The sequence below is a fragment of the Colossoma macropomum genome, unplaced genomic scaffold, assembly GCF_904425465.1.
Source record: "Colossoma macropomum unplaced genomic scaffold, Colossoma_macropomum, whole genome shotgun sequence".
NCBI classification, from domain to species: Eukaryota; Metazoa; Chordata; class Actinopteri; order Characiformes; family Serrasalmidae; genus Colossoma; species Colossoma macropomum.
This window is the reverse complement of record NW_023494798.1, coordinates 12,448,901-12,470,653: the sequence shown is the minus strand read 5'-3', so window position 1 is coordinate 12,470,653 and position 21,753 is coordinate 12,448,901. Positions and strand designations below refer to the sequence as shown.

The window sequence follows — 21,753 nt, the reverse complement described above, 5'->3', positions numbered from 1 at the left end:
TTATCTCTTTTTTTAATAACACATCTACTCTCAAATGAAGTCTTATTTCAAGTTTCTTATTGCACTAAGGCACGATTTAAACATGATGATGCAATTTAATAATTAATAATGCATTTATTATAAAGAGAGACTCATGACAATGGAAAATGATTCACAAAAGTTATTTTCTTTTACTTAAAAAATAAAAAATAGATTTTATACATGAAATATATTTTTTGTCTCAATTATATCAATTTCTATATTTACAAAATACACAGCTATTAATATACTGCATTTTAAAAAGAAAAAAGTGCTTAATATGCCTGAATAAGTGGCATTTCATCTATGTAAACAAGGCTGGGTTTTAGTGATAAATATGTACTAAGTTCTGATATAAGCGATAAATTAAGCCTAAATTCATAGATGCACCATAAGGGGAATACATTTTACTGTTAGCTTAAATTTTATATCCTGACAAAGGCTGAAATATGTATTTGTTTAAATAATTATATGACATTTAGGGAAATGAATTTTCCATTATATTGCACTCATTAAAAAAAGGCACGTAGTCTTTCTCTTGCATTCAACATAATGAGATTTCCTTATGAAACTGAGTCTTTGGTGGTTGAGGGAAAACCAAAAAAAAACATTGCGAAACACAGGATGTTGTCTCCATCACTATGCCATGGCTCTACATCTGTTTTTCATTGTGCTGGCTCTGCTGTGCGTGCTCAGGGTTATGCAGATCTGCAAACACTCAGTGATCCTGGGACTCTCTGAGGAACCAGTTCAACACAGTCTGTTTGTTCTCCGTCACCCACTGAATGTTGGCCTCAGTCCTCTCAATAGCCTGCTCCAAAGCTCGCGTGGCCGGCCCCATGCCATCTTCATCGTAGTCTCTTTGGAACTGCTTCAGCTGGACAGAGACAATGAGAGATGTGTGGATGAGCTCATATGCTCTGGGCCGGAAAACAACGTCATTACAGTATAAGAGACCTAATGGCAACCAGCTGAACCTCTTACTGTCACAAGCTCTCACTGTCCTCCATTCAACCTCTCTGCTGGTTTATTATTCACTCATAAACAGGGCTCCACTAGAGGGGGGATGCAGGGGGCATGCCCCCTGTGAGAAAAGACAACAAACATCCCCTTTTTACAACTCCATCCTCCTTGTTGGATTAATGTTGTTAAAGGGGACTTCCACATATTTTTCAAAAATTATGCATAATGAAGTGGTTAAGATGTAAACAAAATTGTTCAGAGTGGTTTGATGTGAAATGCTTAATTCTAGGGAAAACTACAGACTCTGAATTGTTCAAAGATCACAAATCTTAACCATTGAAAGCCTCTAAAAGCTACCTCACAGAAAGTTATTACTTTAAATGATTACATACACGCTGTCTGATGCCTGAGACATTGTTTGACAATGGTTTTGGGATAAGATTTTGGCCTAAAACGTATTTTTACATGCAGTGCATTGTAAGGCAAAATGGTCCCCAAAGAAAACTTATTTTTTCAACATTATAAACATTACATATAAACGCTCAGAAGAGACGTGCAGGCTCACTGGTTGTTTTGGATAGTAAATAAAAGTCGGTATGTTTCTCTACAATTAACAATTTCACATCAAACCACAAAGAATGACAATGTTTACATCTCAATGACTGATATATGTGGACATTTAGAAAAATTGGTGGAAGCATCCATTAAGTGAATTATTAAAAAAGTCAAAAATGTAATATTTGTAGAATTACAGACAGAAGTTTGTCGGTTAATAATTTATTTGAAGGCTACCTGCCTAAGGACTTCATGACATATGCCTAAGCACTGAATAACATATTTATAAAGCAGTAGTACTGTTTATACCATTAGTAGCTCATGACGTTTTATGAAGTAAATACATTAACAATAAGGGGCCATAAACTAACGTGACCGACATTTGTTACATTCATAACTCTCTTATGAAACAGATTTCCCAAGTAATGCAACACTTTGTTAAGAACACCATATATCAGTTCTATGCTTTCTGACAGCCACAAACTTAAGGGTTAAATATTTTGATTGCAAATTTCTACTAAGGAAAAATTTCTCTCCAACTTAACAAATAAATGCCCTTATGTCAATACAATGTTTTTTACTTCATAAAATATCTTGTATCATCTTACGATTAGTGGAATAAGCTGTGCATAAATACTCAAGTATTGTTTTCTACATACATTATTTACTGCTCAAACACATTATGAAGTCTCTATGTAGGTAGCCTTAAAGCATTACACTTGCACTGATGTATATTAACAAATGGGCATTTTAATCATGGTATGAAAGCTTTTTCCTGCTACAGCTACAATACTTAACCAAGTCTCCTTTGCCTGACCCCCACTGTTTGAACCCACCATGCACCTTTTTATAATTTGATCACTGGTTGTTAATCTTCAATTATTCAGTGAAATATTCAGTGACTGCTATTGAAACTAATAAGTAAGTTATGTAGTTATGAGAGTGAGGAACTGAAGTGTGGGCCTATAAAGTTATATGTCTAAATGAATTTAGACACTAAATGGAGGTTCATGAGCTGGCTGCCAGTTGAGGTTCATGAGAAGTTCACCTGTTGGAGCTCAAATTCTGAGGAGAACCTCTCCGTCACTTGATCAATCAAGCTGCCAACAGACATGAGCCCACCTCCGTAGCTGTTGAAGGAAATGAGAGTTAGTCAATTGTACTGAGAATGTAGAATTATATTGCTTAGCAACCAAGGGACAAACTACATACAACCATTAAGGGCTCATCATTAACCACTGAACTCAACCTTCAATCCCTGAATTGCTCCTGATCTTTGGTCCCTCTTATATAACCCATGACTTCACTGCTTAACTCGCAAACAGATGACAAATAGACGAAATCCTGGGGCCTTTGACTTCATTGTTTTCATTTGTTTGAATGATTACATATGCATGTGTCATTTAGCAGTGTAGTTCATGAACAGAATGACCCCTCAACTTACTCTTGGCTTATCTGGGTCCAGTGGGCCCGGATGAAATCCCAGGCAGGGGCTTGTCCGGCTACATTTCTGGCAATGTGGTTTATGGTAGAGACAACATCCATCTTCCTTATCTTTGTAGGGTCTAGAGTGTACTCAAGGTATCTGGGTGGGGAAGAATTTGAATTATAAGAGATGAATGAATGGTAGCCCCTGCTTACTAAGATGGACCAGAGAAATCGACAGTGCTTCTACCTGTTCAAGAGCCATATTTTCCTGGTGCAGGAGAGTGCATATCTCAGTTTATCTTTGTCTGTGGCAATCGTGGCTGCTTCGTACTGTTTCCACGCAAAATCCCAGTCGTCTTCATCTCCAGATGCTATGGCACTGCAGTAGACGGTGGACTTCAAGTTCGGTGGAATCCTGTGTTGGAAAAGACAAGTCAGTTGGTAAGAAGGAGTAGTATAAAGAATCATGTTGCCACAGTCATGTTGATAGCACATTAAAGGGTTCAAAATGGTGTGATATTGTATGTGAACATTGTTAAAGTTTCAAACCATACCCTTCACTCCCCAGTCTATACAGTCCTCATATGGTAAGTAGTGAAACTAATGCCCTATTTGAGCTGCATTAGGTTTTACCATAGGAGGTCCTCGATGTAATTGGTAAGGAATTCAACTGGCCTATTCGTACAGGATAAAGTGTCTTGTGTAATTTCTTCAAATTACTTCAAATAGCCTAGATCAAACCATCATAGCTTGGATGTTCACTTTAGCATTAAAATAAGAATTAAAAAGATCCAAACAAACAGCAGTAAAGTGGGCTAGTTAAGTCGGCTCATTCAACTTTGCAAATGCCACTCAAGTGGACAGAAATTGCACTGCCCTGTGAGAAATATCTTCAGATATTTCATTTTCACTCTCCTTCCAATTAGCACATTACAAAAACTGTTTCAGATTACAGAACTCCTGTTTTGAAATTGAGAGTAAGAGAACTGTGCCAAGTCAAGCTCCATTTTTGTGGTTAGTGTTGTTTCACGGTTGCCAAAAACAGTAGCGCTAATATCTGTCAACAGGATCCTTTGGGGGCCCTAAGTGGGATTTTTTTTTGGAGGTGGGGTAACAATGAGGAGCTAACAACAATAATTTAGACACTACAAGGTGTCTAAATTATTGTTATAACAGCTGCTGCTTATGTTGCTTATTAGGTAGACTCGACAGTTTAGCACTGTCTATTCACACAAGTTATAAGGAGTGTTTCAGCCCAGAATGCGTTTTGATTGAGTAAAGAGGTAATTTATCATATATCAGTCTTAAAGGCACAGGAACAAATACAGCATGTTTAACTCTAAGGGATAAGAAGAGGTTGGAAGATGGTCATGTAAAAATGAATTAAAACTGTTTTAAGTATATAAACACAAAAATATCAACTCACCGGTTGGTGCCATTTTTCCACTCCTGGAAAAGCTTAGTTGCCATTTTTGTGCACTTGGGAACATCATTGCTGCATGCCACTGATATAGCATTTATCTGATTATACCTGGAGAAAGATGAACAGTAAGACTAAACACAATGCACCTAACACATTAATGGATAACAGACAAACCAAATAGGAGCTTACTGATCAGTGAGTTTCTCTGGAATGGTTGCGTTCTCAGTGTACTCTTGAAAGTAATTGTACAGCGGACTGACTTGCTTCTGTAGGTATTTCTGCATGCAGAAAATTAGAGTAAAAGGAATAATAAGCACCTCTGTTGATTACACGTCACATATTTCACCAGTTCTTCGTGTTAATTTGACTCACCTGCATGGGACCGTAGACCTCAGAGCGGTCAAACATAAGGATGAAAAATTGTAGGTTGTTCAGAGCCGACTCCCATGGAAAGTATTCTGTCTCATTGATAAGATACTTGGTGGTTTTCAGTGGCAGAGTGACGTTGACGTATTTGGCCCTTTAAAAAGCACATAATAGTAGTATATGGTATAGTTCTCCTAACTTTAGAATGTGTGATTGTTAAAAAAAATGAAGCATCCTTGTCAAACATATAGTATTAGAGAAAAGGAATACATAAACATACCTCGCAAGGTTAAATGCATCATCAATTAGCTGGCCCCGATTGATGAGTGGGATAACCTAAGAAAAAAAGACATTCAAAGTCATATTGTCGAATGGGACAGAAATGAACTTTCTTTTTGACTGACCACTTTCTTAAAGACATCTAATTTCAACCAATATTATAAAAGTGTTTAACAAATACTCACATGATGATTGGTCTCCAGCTGATCAATAAGCTTATTCCAGTTGTCTTCATCATAGTTCACACGATAATAACCAGTGCAGTTGATGTTGACCAGGAGCCATATACCAGGTTTAAGCAAATAATCAGGCTTTCTGACTATAGAGAAAACAAATGGCACTCATACCTTTGCAAAAGATTCAGTTAATCAATTTCCATTATTTTATTAAACTGGGAGTTTATGAACTGCATCTTACCTGGTCCTTTTTCTTTAAATAACTCATCCCCTACTGTGAGATCAGATTTCATATATTTAATTGGAACCTCCCATATAAGCCTATAGGGAACACAGAAGAATAGGACATTCTTGAGCCATCTGTCACTTGATAAACCAATGAACTGAGCTGAAAACCACAATCCACAACAAGGACATGCCTATGTCTATAAACAACACCAAAGGAGGAAATTAAAGTGGCCCACAGAGCCTCTGTTTTGAACTCCCCATGTCCTGCAGTGAAACCAGCATTGAATTTCATCTGGTCGGTCATTTGGAGTCATCCCATAAAGTTTCAGGACTGCACTTTGAATGTCAGATCTAGGTACAAGAAAGAGTGCCCTTTATGGCATGGAACTCACCCGTAGCCCCCTGTTTGATTTAAAACGAACCGCTCCTGAGAGATGTCTCCAGAGGTAGTGTTTATGGTGATGACTGGGTAACCCACTTGCTCTGTCCATCCCTTCATGATGCTTTGTATGTCATTGTAAATGGAAGCCTGGTTAGAGTATGATCAGTGCATTAGTGTATGATTAGTCATGATAGCACGCACACTGCAATGTTACAAATCAGTATGCTGTGCCTTTTATCACCCTAAATCCCTCTTTTTGCATTTTGTATTTATCAAACAGCCACATGCACATTTACCTCTTCCATGCATTTCCATAGGTCTGCATACTCAGCATTTGTGTACTTGTACATCTGGAGATACCTCTAAAACATAATAAGCATAATAAGCATGATAATAAGCATACGCATAATTATGTGACAGAATATGAATATGAATACATCTCAAATGCAAGCACAGGCAGTAGCGAAAGTGAAAAATAGCAGCAATTAACAACAATAATATTTGAGCTATTCATTTCCGTCACATATAACTGTATATATAGTCACATATACGTGTAAATAGTAGGACTGCACAGTGTATCGTTTTGATGAGTCAAGGCATTCACATGAACATAGTAATTTTAATAAAAGTTAATTACTAAACTGAGTTCTGTCAGCACAGAAACTGTTTTTTGGAATCACGCAAGTAGCACAGCTTAAGATCACCATGTGCAATGCCAAGTGTTGGCTGGAATGGTGTAAAACATGCCATCATTGGACTCTGAAGGAGTGTAAACATGTTTTCTGGACTGTTGACTCACGCTTCACCAATCTGGGCAGTCTGTCAGATAAATCTGTGTTTGGTGGATGTCAGAAGATTGCTGCCTGCCCTAATGCATAGTTCAAACTGTAAAGTTTTATGGAGGAGGAATATTGGTCTGGGGTCCTTTAGTTCCCTTGGTGAGGGACATCACAAAATGACATTCTAAAGAATTTTGTCCTTTCAACTTTGTGGCAACATTTTAAGGAAGGACATTTCCTGTTTAATCTAGAAGTGCCAAAATTGTTTGTGGAAATCACTGTTAGTTTAATGCTAACAAACTACTAGAATCCCATACGGCCGCTGGCAGACGTTAGCATTATCTTAGAGGTGTTTTTTACCTTTTGTTTTGACAGAGTTTTGATACTCATGGACTGAATTGCGGGCCTAACTCTAACAGTCCTGGTTCACTACTGCCTATTTCATCATGGCAAAGTCCCCGTGTTCACAGCAAGCTCCATAAAGAAACGATTTGCTGAGTTTAGTGTGAACCTGACTGGCTTGCACAAAGACCTGACCTTAACCTCATCTAACTCCATCCATCCATCCATCATCTAAACCGCTTATTCTTCTGGGTCGCGGCTCATCTAACTCCTTTAGGATCAATTGGAACACTGACTGTGACCGAGGTCTTATTCCCCAACAACAGTAACTGACCTCACTAACGGTCTTGTTGCTGAATGGACCTAATCCAGCAGCTATGTTCCAAAATCTAGCGGAAAACCTTGACAGAAGAGTGGAATATATGTGTTACAGCAGTGAAGGGGGTGTACAAACTCCCTTTGAATACCTATGGTTTTCCTATTTTGTCTTTGAAGTATCACAATATTTATTTTAAAAACCTAAAAAAAATTGTCCAGTATTGTCCAGCTGTAAAAGTAAACTACACTTGCTATCAGCATGCCTCTACTCACCTTAAGACCGGCAAAAAAATTTGACTCTCCAATGTAAGCAGACAGCATTCTTAGCACAGCTGCACCCTGTGACGAGAACAGGATAAATTTCTCATCAAGAAACAGAGAAATGATCTTTGCCTTTCTTTCATAACACTATTAAACAGTTTCATTACATATATATAAACTGTAATTAACATCAATAAATATGAACATTATCAAATGGATGGGCTGTGGGGAAACATCAAGCCAACCTTGCTGTAACTGATACCGTCGAAGAGATTGGCGATATCAGAGGGGGTCTGGACTTCAGCCTCTGTGGAGCTGAGAGGGTGTGACGAGTTTAGAGAATCCACCTCCATGGCAGGCTGGATTTCTTTCAGAACAATAAGATCTCTCTGGAAATAACAGGATAAAGCCACACATGTAAGCTCTTAGATTTCAGGCTGTGGGTGAGAGCTGAAATTAGGGATGGGCAATTTGGAGGAAATGTAATATTAAGACAGTTGAAGAGTGAGTATCAGTATTTAGCTGGAGCACATTGCAACAGCAAAATAGTATTGCGGAAAAAAAAAAATTAAGATAACGGCATAAAGAGCTAACATCCAATCAGCGGTTTGTTGTAGTTTTAATTTGACAATGTGACACACCAGCTATTATTTACAGTCTCTCTACAATTGGAGTAAATATCTACGTTTAATGATTTAATTAAGCTTGTAGAGTTATAGATGTACCGCCAACACATGCGATACCTAATTCAGGGAAATGTATTGTAAAGTAACATATTGCAGTAAATTCATTTCACCCACCATTAGCTGAATTGAAGAGAGGTACCCAAAAGACATAACTGGAAAAGGACATCTGAACCTGAACAAACTCAGGGGGCTGTATCATGAAGCATGATCAGCTTAGATAATATTCCTGACTAAATTCTAAATTCACAAAACCTAACAAACTCATTTTGTGTGAGTGGTTAATAACGTCCTCGGTTAAACCCAGGTTTGGATGCTCAAGCTAGGATAAATTTATGTATGTGTGTATATAAATGCGTGACATTTATAACAAAGAGCCAATCGTGAGTCAAAAAGAAACCATTCTACATAAAATGGGGCTGTACGATTCTAGAAATTTTGGGGTCAACTCCGATTCTGATTCCAAGTGATGGGAATTAATGATGTTGATTCCAAGAGTTGACTCCGTACGGGCTACATGCTGGAATATTTGGCCAGAGCAGTACGCCATCTAGATAATTCTTGGTAGTCACATACTGCACACTTCACAATCAGTACATGAGCAGTATGTGGTGAGACAGAACATCTAGGTTTTAATCAAACAAAGCCTAAAGTTAGCTGGCTAAGCACAAAACTGTGTTATGTGAGAGAGGCCCAGTTGCCATTTGTAGTGCAATATATGGCCTTTCACGGTGAATTACAATTTACAAAGATTCTCAATTCAAATAATTTTATTTTTGACCTACTATATTCCAGTCGGGCTCAACATGGTCCACTCCAAGGTATGACATGTATGTTGCAAATCCCTCATTCAGCCACAAGTTATTCCACCATTTCATTGTGACCAGGTTTCCAAACCACTGGAAACACAGCACAGAGGATTATGAATGGATCATTCCACTGGAGGCCAAATTCAAAACTCAGCACTGTGTTTGCAATGTTATAAAGTCATAATCATGTGCTACTGTACACATAGAGGCAGAACTCATGAATCAAATGGATTTATGACTTTATCTTATTATCTTAGCCCTTCTGAGATTTTTTCAAATTAAACCAGATTAAATTAGACATGAATAAAGCATGACCAGTTGTACCTGATGAGCCAGTTCGTGAGCTATCACAGTGGCAATCCATTCTTTATTGGAGGTAGATGACGCATGTTCATCATACAGTAGGGCAGTCTCACGATACATTATCAGACCCCAGTTTTCCATAGCACCTGCGCCAAAGTCTGGAAGTGCGATCTGATCTGTGTATATAAACATACAGGATATGATTTAGTTTTTTTCTAATAAAAAGTCACTCAAAGATATCATTTTTAAAATATCATCACATGAACATTTTCTTTTTGACCCACCTAGTTTGAATAATGGATAACTTAAATTGAACCTGTCCTCATAGAACTTCAGAATCTTTGGGGTGATTTCCGAAGCATACTTTGCGTGTCCAGCATCCACAGCCTCAGGTCGGGCAAATGTCTTAGAACACACAGTAGTAAGAAAATGAATATTTGAAACCCAGAGATCTTAATTTTAACTGATCTAAAGCTAGCTTGAACTGTACCTAAATCATCATAATGTGATCTGAATAAAACCATTTATTAATGCCAGTACATTAATGTGCAAATGTGCTGTTTATAAGGATTCAGAATCAAGACTGACATGCAAGCGCTAATGAAATTTCCACAGTAACAAACAGTGGTACAGAACAACACTTGCTCCGAAAACTTCAGTTACCAAAGGCAGAATAGTTCTGGATAAACAAGGCTTTCAAGCAACATTGTAATGATGGCAACACTTCCTGTACATACAAACCGGATTCCAAAAAAGTTGGGACACTAAACAAATTGTGAATAAAAACTGAATGCAATGATGTGGAGGTGCCAACATCTAATATTTTATTCAGAATAGAACACAAATCACAGATCAAAAGTTTAAACTGAGAGAATGTATCATTTTAAGGGAAAAATATGTTGTTTCAAAATTTCATGGCATCAACAAATCCCAAAAAAGTTGGGACAAGTAGCAATAAGTGGCTGGAAAAAGGAAATTGAGCATATAACGAACAGCTGGAAGACCAATTAACACTAATTAGGTCAATTGACAACATGATTGGGTATAAAAAGAGCTTCTCAGAGTGTCAGTGTCTCTCTGAAGCCAAGATGGTAAGAGGATCACCAATTCCACCATTGTTGCGCAGAAAGATAGTGCAGCAATACCAGAATGGTGTTACCCGGCGTAAAATAGCAAAGACTTTTAAGTTATCATCATCAACCGTGCATAACATCATCAAAAGATTCAAAGAATCTGGAACAATCGCTGTGCGTAAGGGTCAAGGCCGTAAAACTCTACTGGATGCTTGTGATCTCCGGGCCCTTAAACGTCACTGCACCTCAAACAGGAATGCCACTGTCAAGGAAATAACAGAATGGGCTCAGGAATACTTCCAGAAAGCATTGTCAGTGAACACAATCCACCGTGCCATCCGCCGTTGCCAGCTGAAACTCTACAGTGCAAAGAGGAAGCCATTTCTAAGCAAGCTCCACAAGCTCAGACGTTTGCACTGGGCCAGGGGTCTTTTAAAATGGAGTGTGGCAAAATGGAAGACTGTTCTGTGGTCAGATGAGTCACGATTTGAAGTTCTTTATGGAACACTGGGACGCCATGTCATCCGGACCAGAGAGGACAAGGATAACCCAAGTTGTTATCAACGCTCCGTTCAGAAGCCTGCATCACTGATGGTATGGGGTTGCATGAGTGCTTGTGGCATGGGCAGCTTGCATGTCTGGAAAGGCACCATTAATGCAGAGAACTATGTTCAGGTTCTAGAACAACATATGCTCCCATCTAGACGTCATCTCTTTCAGGGAAGACCCTGCATTTTTCAACAAGATAATGCCAGACCACATTCTGCAGCAATCACAACATCATGGCTACGTAGGAGAAGGATCCGGGTACTGAAATGGCCAGCCTGCAGTCCAGATCTTTCACCTATAGAGAACATTTGGCGCATCATAAAGAGGAAGGTGCGACAAAGAAGGCCCAAGACGATTGAACAGTTAGAGGCCTGTATTAGACATGAATGGGAGAGCATTCCTATTTCTAAACTTGAGAAACTGGTCTCCTCTGTCCCCAGACGTCTGTTGAGTGTTGTAAGAAGAAGGGGGGATGCCACACAGTGGTAAAAATGGCCTTGTCCCAACTTTTTTGGGATTTGTTGATGCCATGAAATTTTGAAACAACATATTTTTCCCTTAAAATGATACATTCTCTCAGTTTAAACTTTTGATCTGTGATTTGTGTTCTATTCTGAATAAAATATTAGATGTTGGCACCTCCACATCATTGCATTCAGTTTTTATTCACAATTTGTTTAGTGTCCCAACTTTTTTGGAATCCGGTTTGTACACATATGAACCATTCTACCTAATTAATTCAAACTGTGGTTCAACAGAGATTGTAATAAGCTAAATCATCGTTTATAGGGTACTTTCAATCGGGAGGTGTCTGTCCCAAACCCTAACCCCTAAATTTCAACTTGTGAAAATAATCATTGAAATATATATTTATTTTTTGCTTCCTTTTTATTTATTTTAAAGTTGAATGATTTAGATTGATTTAAATGATTTTAGTTTAGTTTTAAGTTATAAATCATTAAAAAAAAAACTTCAGAAAATGCTCTCCAACGCTTTCATGTCACTACCGTAACACCAAGTTTTAGTATTTGTTGCATTTAAATAATAAAAAAAAATGTACATAATTTTTGATTATTATGATGATTGATGTTCAAAGCTGTGTTTGCTAGTCAAATACTGGCCTTTTTGAGTTCTGCTCAAAAGTTGCTAAAATTGTCATGTCCGAAACAGTCACTACTGAAACATTTGGTACTGTTTCAGTAGAAGATTGTTTTATTAGTGACAAAATGGAATGTTCAATCACTTGTTTTAATAAAACAATCATAATTAAGGTATTGAGTCACTCGAGGCAACAAGATTTTAGTCCAAAGTGCAAGTCAGTTGAAAGTCCGAAATGTGTTTTCAACTCTGACTTCGAACCAATTTGGCAAAATGATCCATATACTTCTATGTTTAATTCTCTGATAGAAATTTAAATAAACCCAACAACAACAACAACAACAACAAACAATAATAATAATAATAATAATAATAATAACATAACAATAATAATAATAAAAGAAGAAGAAGAAGAAGAATACACTGTTTAAATGGTTTGTCAGTTTAACCTAAGAAAACTACTTCATGTAGTAACAAATAATAAAGAACTGGCTTTATTCAACTCAAATAAATGCCTTAAAATGGAACAATCCAAAGCAAAAAAACACTCCAAATCAATGCCCTTTTGCACGTTTTACAGTCTAATAATAATAATAATAATAATAATAATAATAATAATGTAAAATAACAGACCTTTATTTTCGTGTGACCATAGTCAATGTCTTCACTTTTAAATCCATTTACTGTGAAAGCCAGGAGATATGTCGACATGCGTGGGGTCGGGACAAATTTAGTAGCTACCCATTGCTCTCCATCAATATCCACAAAAATCTTCTTCTCTGTTAAATAGAAAACATAAATATTTCAAATGCTGTCTGTTGACAGCTTGTTGTTATTAGATGTAAAGGTTGTGTTCATCTTGCTTGCTTTATAATCAAACTATAATCATACATCAAATCAAAGTTTGAATTTATCAGAGCAAGACTGACCATGTAAATTGTTTGAACTGTTCTACATTAACAGGGTTGCAGGCATTACAGCTGCCTACACTACATTATTTCGACTATCACTACAAAGACAGCTGTGTGAATGAGTAAAGGCCCATGAACAACTGCTTTACCCATCCTGGAATTTGACTGAGCTTCGGTGTCACTCCTGTGGATAATGGTGACATTGAACACTGCTTTCATAGCTGGCTCATCAAAGCAAGGAAATACTTTCCTCGCGTCTGTGGGCTGCATCTGGCTTGCGACGAGGAATCTGTTGGGAAAGGTATTTACATAAAACAGTAAACACACAGATGCACAAAAAACATAGACAGGAAATCCAGACATTCCAGAGAATAATTACATATCAGTCATCATACAATCACATGCTATCCAGAATAAATGTTGCGCTGTTTAGACGTACTGCAAACAGCACAGCCGAAAAAAAAAACGTCCATGGGGAAAGGTGAAAAAGACAAGTTATTAAAGTGGCAAGGGGCTGGGCTGGGGGCTCTTTTTACAATAAACACTTTCCGGTAGAGAACACAAATACTGCTCCAGACAAGAGATGGCCTTCAGTAATCCGATATTTGGAGGGAATTTGTGAGTTTCAGAGCTCTATTCGCACAAGATTGTCTTAAAGGAGACGTACATGCAACTGCAAGAATTCATTGCAATGAATTAAGTTTCTGAGAAATGATCTTGCACTTCATTCACAGGGAGATGTTTAATCTACCAGGCTGTGGATGGCAAAAGCTGTAAGCTTTGCAGGGATAACATGACATTAGGAGAACAACCAGCACATCTCTTGGGCTTCAAATGGTGCAAGATTCACAAATGAAGATTTTTCAGCTTCTTCAACAATAATTCAAATTAATCACGTGAGTTGTTTCTAATAGGCACACAAGCACTCACGGTATGTGGGAACTCAAAGAAGTGCAAGGACTTAAAATTGACAAAATACCCTTACCTTTTCTCTTTGTCGTCACTTATATTCTTAGAGTATTGGCTCATGTAAAGACCAGCCAAATCATCCAAGAGTTCCCCTTCAAATTCGGTGAAAAGATCATAATAGCTCCCATTTCCTATCAACACATCCTTCAGCCGGATCTCAAAAAAGTTTGACTCGTTCTCGTGCAGTGTGGTTCCCTCGACTCCTATATTCTTTCCCGTGAAAGAATGAGTCACGACAACTTTGGTTACATTGAGCTGCAGGACATGAAGAAAGATACTCTTGGTGTTTTTCACACACTGGAACCTCACTGTTGAGTTTCCTTTGAAAAAAGGAGTTTGGTCCGTGGCATTGGGCAGCTCCACATAGAGGTACGGCTGAAGGAAGATCTCATAGCTCTCCGGAACCAGACTGTCAGGAAGTCTCAGACTTGGTGGAGGTCCCGTTGGAAATGGTGTAGTAGGAGCAACTGTTGGTGGACGCTGTGGTGGTTCTTTTTCTATCTGCAGCTGGTACATGACGACCATCAAGACAATGCCACAGACAGCAGAAACTGTGACCACCGCAGTGGCAATAGCCAGGCCCTTTGAGATGTACACTCCCTTAGCCATGGCTGTCCTCTGTGAGAAACCCTGAAGAATGACTGCAAGCTAAGTAAGGAACCTGCAGCCCTTTATTAGACTCTGAACCTTCTCGTAAATCCAGGAAATGTGCACGGCTGAAGGCATGAAAGCACCACCTTCCATGGGATTACACATTAACTAGCAAGGATGATCAAGTGAACAAGTTGGTTTGCATCTAATCCATTGCTCTCACCTTAGCCCACTGGTCCAAGGCAAGGAGAATCTCACAGGGGGAAGCTTTACCCTCCAAACATGATCAAGCTTCTAACAGATGCTGGTGAGAAGAAGAGATGCATGGTTTGGGGAGCCACCCTTACTGTGCACATCCACTACCATGCGAAACGAGAGAAGTCTCCACATGTAGCCCCTCTGGACTCCTTCCTGTGCCCTGCTAGATAAAGTTCAAGTCTGAGAGATGAGAGATCCAGCTGTTTGAGACCATGCTGGCAGCCATGAACCCTGTGCTCTTCTCAAACTCAGGTTTTACACCAGAGAAAGCTCATAATCCTGGTGTTCCACCACTGCTGATTTACTACACATGCAAGTACAATTGGTAGCATGTGTTTCAGTGAGGAGAGTGGTAGGGGAGGAGATTTTAGCTCCTTTTCCCCTCCCTGTACTGCATGTTCTCAACATCAAGAAAGAAGAGAAAAGAGAAAAGAAATCCAGGCTGTGGCAACAACAAATAAAACATGGGCAGCTGTGTTTTTGTGTAATCATGATTTGTGGTTAAATTAACTTGGTATTGTACAAAGCAATGGAGAATATTCAATTCCCCTAAAAAACAATGTCAGGGACACCAAGGCAAACTGTCACAGATGACCACAAAAAAAGACGAGAACAGAAAAACTGTGAAGTTACAGAAACAAGGCCTGTGATAACATGTAAAACTTATGTTGGAACAATTACCTGAAGATATTTCTATCTTTATGGTCCAAGAACAAAGTTTAACTTGGCACTGTACTTTGCTCACTTGGGGAAAATGTTTCCTGGTCTTTCTTGTAAATCCTTGCTTGGATTCCTGCACAAAGTAATAAATGCAGAATTACACAATAAATGTTTCATTATGCATACAAATAACAGACTATCTGCTGAAATGCCTGATTTCTGTTACAAATCTCAGCAAGATATCTTCAATTTCAGACCTTATAAGAAAAGCATGAAAACTTGTTTAACTAATGGGAAACAGACCGCTAATCTAAACTATCTAAACAGTATCATGATTACTTTTAACAGTCAAGAATGTGGACTGACCATTTTACTTTCTCAACAGACAAACATGGAGAGACATAGAGGAAAATAGCAAAAGATGATTGTTATTATTTTCATCTATAGCTATCAAGGACCATGTTTTATGCTTATTACATTGCTCTTGCATTGTTTAACAAAGCTTTCAAAATGTTAACTCCTGGCTTTGTGTAATCATGGTTTTGGGTGAGATTGAGTAAAGAAAGTGCCAACTGATAACTTTAGTAAATGTTTCAGTGGTCATCAGTCATCTGGTGACCAGTACCAGACAAAGGTTTGGACTCACCTGTTCATAAAAAGGTTTCCTTTATTTTTTGTTTTCGTTTTCCACATTTTGGAAGCAGAGGAGTGATATCAAAACTATTTCATAATGTTTAAGGAGTTATGTGGTGACTAAAAAGTGTTTAATGAATCAAGAAAATGATATTAGATACTCAGTGATCACCTTAACCTTAATACAGGTTTGCGTGCAGCTTCACGAGGAGCTACATGGGATGATTTTCTGACACTCTTGAAGAAATTCCACTTATGCTGAGCACTAGCTAGCTGCTGAAGACTGTTTATTGTAGGGGCATTAATTTTTGTTTCATACATTGGCATCAGCTTCTTTATCTATGTCTGTATTAGGAACAGATTTTAAACATTTTAGCCTTTATATTATTCTGTGTTTGAGATTTTAACATATGCAGCATATAATCATTCTACTTTTATAAACTGAATTAACATTAGTTATTAATATTAAATGTCATATGTTTATTATTTTTCTTTAGTTGTGAATTATATATTCATTTGGTCCATACTGGACTGTGCTAAAGTTTTAGGCAGAATTAAAAGGTGTGTTAGAATAAATAGAATATTAAAAAGTGGTGATTTTATGTATGTAAATTCATCTAACCATTTCCAAACCTCTCCTCAAGGAAGCACAGTATTAATTATTGTACTTGCTTGGCTAATCAACACTTCATTAAATTAAATAAGGTGTGCTGGTGATGGAATTGAACAAATCCATGTTCACGGCATTGAGGAGAAATCTGGAAATAAACATGAAACTACTTGTTTTCATTTGTTCCAAATGTATATGGTGTTAGTAGAAGCAAAAACACAGTTTTTGTCTAGATAAATGGTTTTAAACAATTTGCCTAGGTACTAAGACTTTTGCACCATAACACGTGTGCGTTTTCTAATTTAATTTGATTAAATTTAATACATTTTTATTAAACTAAATAAAAATGTAGAGATAGAGCAGGTTACATGTGTTCATGTATCATGCCAGCCATAAGCATTTGAAAGTGCTGTCCTAAGCGTCCTAACTATTTTCAGTAGACATTCACACAGTCAATGGCATTCTGATGTCCAGTCAAAATGTATTTATTCTGGCAGTCATTAATGATTCCAGGAAATATTTAATAATCACTGCATCACTTGGTTTCCTCTAGCCATTAAAAATCAGTGCAAGGGCCAAAAAGTAAATTAACAGGATAAGACATCAATTCTGTCAGTAATACAAAACTGTGGATGAGGGGACCTCTATGGATAAGTATGAAGTACTACACATACAAGACTGGTTCTGTTTATGTGAGAATGTTCAATACATGGGAAAGAGATGATAGAAAAAAAAAACTGCAACACATAAAGCCATATTTTTTAAGCCACAAAAGCACACATGACTTGGTCCATTAGTCTTTGGATCTGTAGTCTATATTTGCCTCAACTCTTTATAAAAACCAAATCAAAGCAAGTCTGGGTAACTAAATAATCTTATAGTCTGATTCAGTCAAAGATATAACTCTGTAACAGGGTTCATATCAAAGCTCCTTAAAAGAACCACTTCATATCATATAATCTCTGGAAATATTAATATCAATATAAGCATAATCCTTGGTCTGGTGTTGTCAATTTGACTGGATAAATCCCCAAAAAGTCTTTTTAAAGGAATAGGAAAGTTTTTAGCTACTTTCCTGATCATAAAATCTCAATTACACAACCTCTATTAAATTACAATTAAATTATAAGAGACTGATTACTCCCTGTGTATATAAACAGGCCTTACTATTATACATTGCCAATTTAACTGATATAATTTGGATAAACAAATGTACCATTTAATGCTCAAATTAAAGTATCATTCCTCAACATAAATTCAAGTAAAAAGATTAGGACTAATAACTGATCGAAGCAATGCTTAAAAAATGAATGTGTAAAGAGTGTTTGAAATGTTAAAGCATAATCCTATTGGTTTCTTCATCAGGGTTGTTTCATAGTTAACCACACTGGTTAGCCTGCAGCAAAATTTAGAATGGGGGAAAAAGTTAGAATAAAAATCAAAACAAAAGTGCCCCACAAAAACTATTTTTTGCTTCAGGAGGTGAAAGAAATATCAAGTTAATGAAATGTTTAAACCTGATTCACACACACCACTACACAGCATCTGCACCACACGCTGCTTCCCCCTTGTGGTAAGTAAGCATATATTTCTGGAGTCAACTGGGCTATCAAGCTGCCCAAATAGGCAAATACCCACTGTCTGAGGCTTCATGATTGGTGATCTTGTTCACTGTGAGAGCAGTATGTCGACCTTCAGCTCTAACACCTAGCCCACACTGTTTTCCACAAGTTATACAGGATCACCTTATTTCTTATAAAGGGATGAACCTTAGTCATTTTACACTGATAGACAAAACACAGAGCTAGTCTACATCTTGTGTTTTTTTTTTCCCCCCAAGAGTATTTGGTCTATAATCTAAACTTCGCCTTTAGCCTCATCTAAAGCCCTGGCACTTTTCTTTTTTAATTTTTCAAGTGGTTTACTTTGCTGTCAGTCAGAACACATTTTTGGTCCTAAATGGTACTTGTTTTATTATTATCTGTGTAAGGAATAAATTTTACCATCCTGACTTCTGCAAGTGTGCACCATAATTTCATTAACTGTGCAAGATTCTGACTGCAAACTATAGTCTTTTCACCAGAGCCAACTGTCTAGATGCTGGAGGCAGTAGCAGGACTGCTGGAGAATGGAAGTAAGCTCTCCATAACTCTGCTCCTTCCAGTTGGGAAGGAGTCGTTCATTGTTGAGGGCTTGTAGCTTGGGCGTCCCCTCCCGCAAGACCTGATACAGGCAGGGCCACCTGCTCTGGATTCGGAGCCTGGTCCGGCGATCTAGAGTTATCCCCCGCACAATCTTTTTGGCCCGCAGTTCTCGTAGCGCAGGCAGTTTCAGGCAAGAGAAGACCAGACCTCGGCTGGGGGAAACATCAAGGAACTCCAAGGATAGGGATTCAAGAGTGTATGAAATGCCCAAATTACGAAGAGGCACGAGAACATGGAGAGTAAGGGACTTGAGGTTAGGCAGTGATTTAGTCAGTGTCTGCAAGGTGCTTGGGCTTACGCCTTTAAATACCCAAAAGTATTTAAGTTCTAAGATGCGGAGGTGCTGGAACTGAGTTATCAAAGCTACGGATGTCTCTGACCAGTCAAAGTGCAGGCGCATCTTGGTGATTCTGGGACAGCTCTGGGCTAGTCTGGCTAAAAGTATCTGAAAGTTATTGACCTGGTCCATTTTGGTGATGTTGTCCTGGTGAGAGCTAGAGCTGGAGTGGACTCGGAGGTCCAACGGCTCCAGCAGGGTGAATGTCCAGTTCAAGTCTAAATGACTCAGATCCCTGCAGTGGACATTCTCCAGCAGGTGCGACAGGAGCTCTCCCCACTTATTGCACTGGTCCCCCAAATCAAAGCTTGCTTTGAGGGTAAGCAGACTGGCCCCACGAGATATGAGGTGGTGAGTGTAATGGTGAACCCATGCCTTCCAGCGCTCGAATTCCCTGTTGGACACCAGCAGTCCTTCCTGTCCGAGATGGAACACCCCACGGCGTGAATAGTCTGCCACTCTCCAGAGCTTTCCAGAGCGCACCAAGCGGCTCCAGCTAGAACACACGAGCGCGGAGTTACACTTATCCACCTCACTAAGGAACGAAAGCACATGGAGCTGACATTCCACTGGCAGCAAATTGAAGGGAAAGTAATCTTCATCTGGCTTCAGACGCCTTCTTGCACTGACAGGGACAAGAGGTCTCTTCCTTGGAGGCATGATCACTAACAGTGAACTTCTAAAGCTCTACAGAGCTCATTCCTCTGTTGCACTCCTTCACTGAGACATTCCCACCTGACCGCTCCTAAGATGAAACAGAGCACAATGTATATTTCAGACTCCAACTACCAAAGAAAGACTTTTTAATGCACAAGAACATAATTTTCCATAACGTTTAATGACAAGCCGCATCATTTTACGTACCTATCTTGAACATTTCATAACATAAAACTAGTTTTCCTTCAATTTAATAGGACAAAGCTATCTAAAGCACTCGTCTCGGTCTATGTGACAGCTAACTGGTTAGCTAGCATTTAAACATGTTAACAGTTGCTATCCGGTTAAAGGTCCTTACCTTAGCACTGTGGTATCTCCTCGAAACATTACATTATGCACTCAGGGGTAAGACCGGGTAACTTTTTAAATGTTATCTTGACGCTGACAGTGCGAATAACGCTTAATGTATGTAAATGGAGTTCTGGCTAGCAGCCCTAACTAGCTAGCCATGTAGATAAAAACAAGCCAACGCTAGCAGTGTAGCATTAGCGTTCGTGTCCAACGTTGACTAAACAACAGAGACACACTTCAGCAGTGCATGATCATCTTCGGCGAGGTCGTTAAACGGCGCAATTGCCTTTAAACTGTAGTCCTGTGCTGAATTCAACCACAACGAAGCCTTTATCTGTTCGAAACTGACACTGATAGTTATGCTAAACTTGTGGCTAACGCTGTATCAGCGTCCCTGTGAGAGGAGCTCTTGTTATTCTTTGTAGCTACATGACATCATCAACATGCTCCGGCTTTTTGAGATAAAGAAAGCAGTAGCAGACTCAGCAGCAGCTCTGCCATGTACGATGACTGTTTGTCTTGCTTTTTCCCGTTTTTAGGACCCTATTGTTCGTCGGGGAATAAACAGTTATGGTACTAGAATTTAATCCCAGACCCACCAAATTTAATGTGACGTGCCAGGTTTTCCCTGTAAAATATGTCATGTCTCCAGTCTGAATGGCTTATGGACTGGTTTAAAGGGTCCATCTCCTGTATTTTCTTCGTATTTTTTTTTCCGTCTGTGTCCACTTATGACGTTTTTGTGGTTTGATACTAAAACAATCCTAATTCAATTTGACATGACCATTTCTAACGTCTTATGACCCCCTTAGAAATAAAGAGGCTGTTTTTGTTCCTGTGCCTTTAAGATTGATCTAGGACAATAAACTTAGTTCTGATTGGCTGATCTGTATTCATTCAAAAAGCAGTCCAGGCTGAAATACTCCTTATAACTTCAGCGTCAATAGGCGGGGCTGAACAGGCAGATTAATGTAAATATGTAGGCTTTCATAACATGAATTAATCACAAAAAGTATTCAAAAATGATTAGGAGATCATAAGGACTGGGGAGTGAAGAGTATGTTTCGCAACTTTGTTAATGTTTACATAAAAATCTGTTATTTCAAAAAAGGGAGGAAATTTTTTTTTTCATAACAGGCTCTTTAAAAATGTTTTGGATTTGCCCCTAGTAAAAAGATGGGGAGAGGGGAAAACCCCCTAAAAGAACCCACCTAAATCTAAACAAACATATTTTTCAGAAGGACCTTTAAGTTTTTATTTATAAATTGAGTGGCATGGCTTATAGTGAAATCTCTCTATTAACAAATTTAAGCACATTTTATATAATTTATTTAAAAATGATATAATTAATGATATAAAAAACAGAAAAGATGAAAAGTCTGAAGCACTCGGTAAATGGATTAGGCTTAAAAGACCATTTGTACTTTTTAAGCACATCTGTGTTCCCAATAAGCCCAATCATTGTTTTATTTTAGAAAAAAATATTAAATGTAATAATTAATATTTACATGTCCTTGTGAGACCTGGTAATTATTTTTT

General features: G+C 38.2%; 2 protein-coding genes across 2 annotated transcripts; both read right to left on the bottom strand.

Moving 5' to 3' along the window:
* Positions 1–96: 96 nt before the first annotated feature.
* Positions 97–15,077, bottom strand: anpepa (alanyl (membrane) aminopeptidase a). Its single transcript, XM_036584710.1, has 20 exons — positions 13,930–15,077; positions 13,094–13,233; positions 12,667–12,812; positions 9,598–9,718; positions 9,335–9,489; positions 8,987–9,100; positions 7,764–7,907; positions 7,531–7,596; positions 6,115–6,180; positions 5,829–5,965; positions 5,450–5,529; positions 5,218–5,351; positions 5,034–5,089; positions 4,760–4,907; positions 4,577–4,665; positions 4,391–4,495; positions 3,212–3,379; positions 2,981–3,121; positions 2,585–2,666; positions 97–895 (listed from the first exon to the last, which is right to left on the bottom strand). The coding sequence occupies exons 1-20, from the start codon at positions 14,520–14,522 to the stop codon at positions 737–739; spliced, it is 2,844 nt and encodes a 947-aa protein (XP_036440603.1). The 5' UTR covers positions 14,523–15,077; the 3' UTR covers positions 97–736.
* Positions 15,078–17,134: 2,057 nt separating this feature from the next.
* On the bottom strand, positions 17,135–20,596 carry si:dkey-12e7.1 (uncharacterized protein LOC557553 homolog). The gene is made up of 2 exons (XM_036585531.1): positions 20,222–20,596; positions 17,135–19,951 (listed from the first exon to the last, which is right to left on the bottom strand). Exon 2 carries the CDS (start codon positions 19,864–19,866, stop codon positions 18,742–18,744), a length of 1,125 nt encoding a protein of 374 aa, XP_036441424.1. The 5' UTR covers positions 19,867–19,951; positions 20,222–20,596; the 3' UTR covers positions 17,135–18,741.
* Positions 20,597–21,753: the final 1,157 nt, after the last annotated feature.

Excerpts from the sequence above, each read along its gene's own strand:
- si:dkey-12e7.1 (XM_036585531.1), bottom strand. The coding sequence starts at position 19,866 with ATGCCTCCAAGGAAGAGACCTCTTGTCCCTGTCAGTGCAAGAAGGCGT.
- anpepa (XM_036584710.1), bottom strand. The coding sequence starts at position 14,522 with ATGGCTAAGGGAGTGTACATCTCAAAGGGCCTGGCTATTGCCACTGCG. Across the intron at positions 12,813-13,093 it reads TCAGTCAAATTCCAGGATGG|AGAAGAAGATTTTTGTGGAT; the intron begins GTAAAGCAGTTG and ends TCTATTTAACAG. Across the intron at positions 4,666-4,759 it reads AGGTCTACGGTCCCATGCAG|AAATACCTACAGAAGCAAGT; the intron begins GTGAGTCAAATT and ends TTCTGCATGCAG.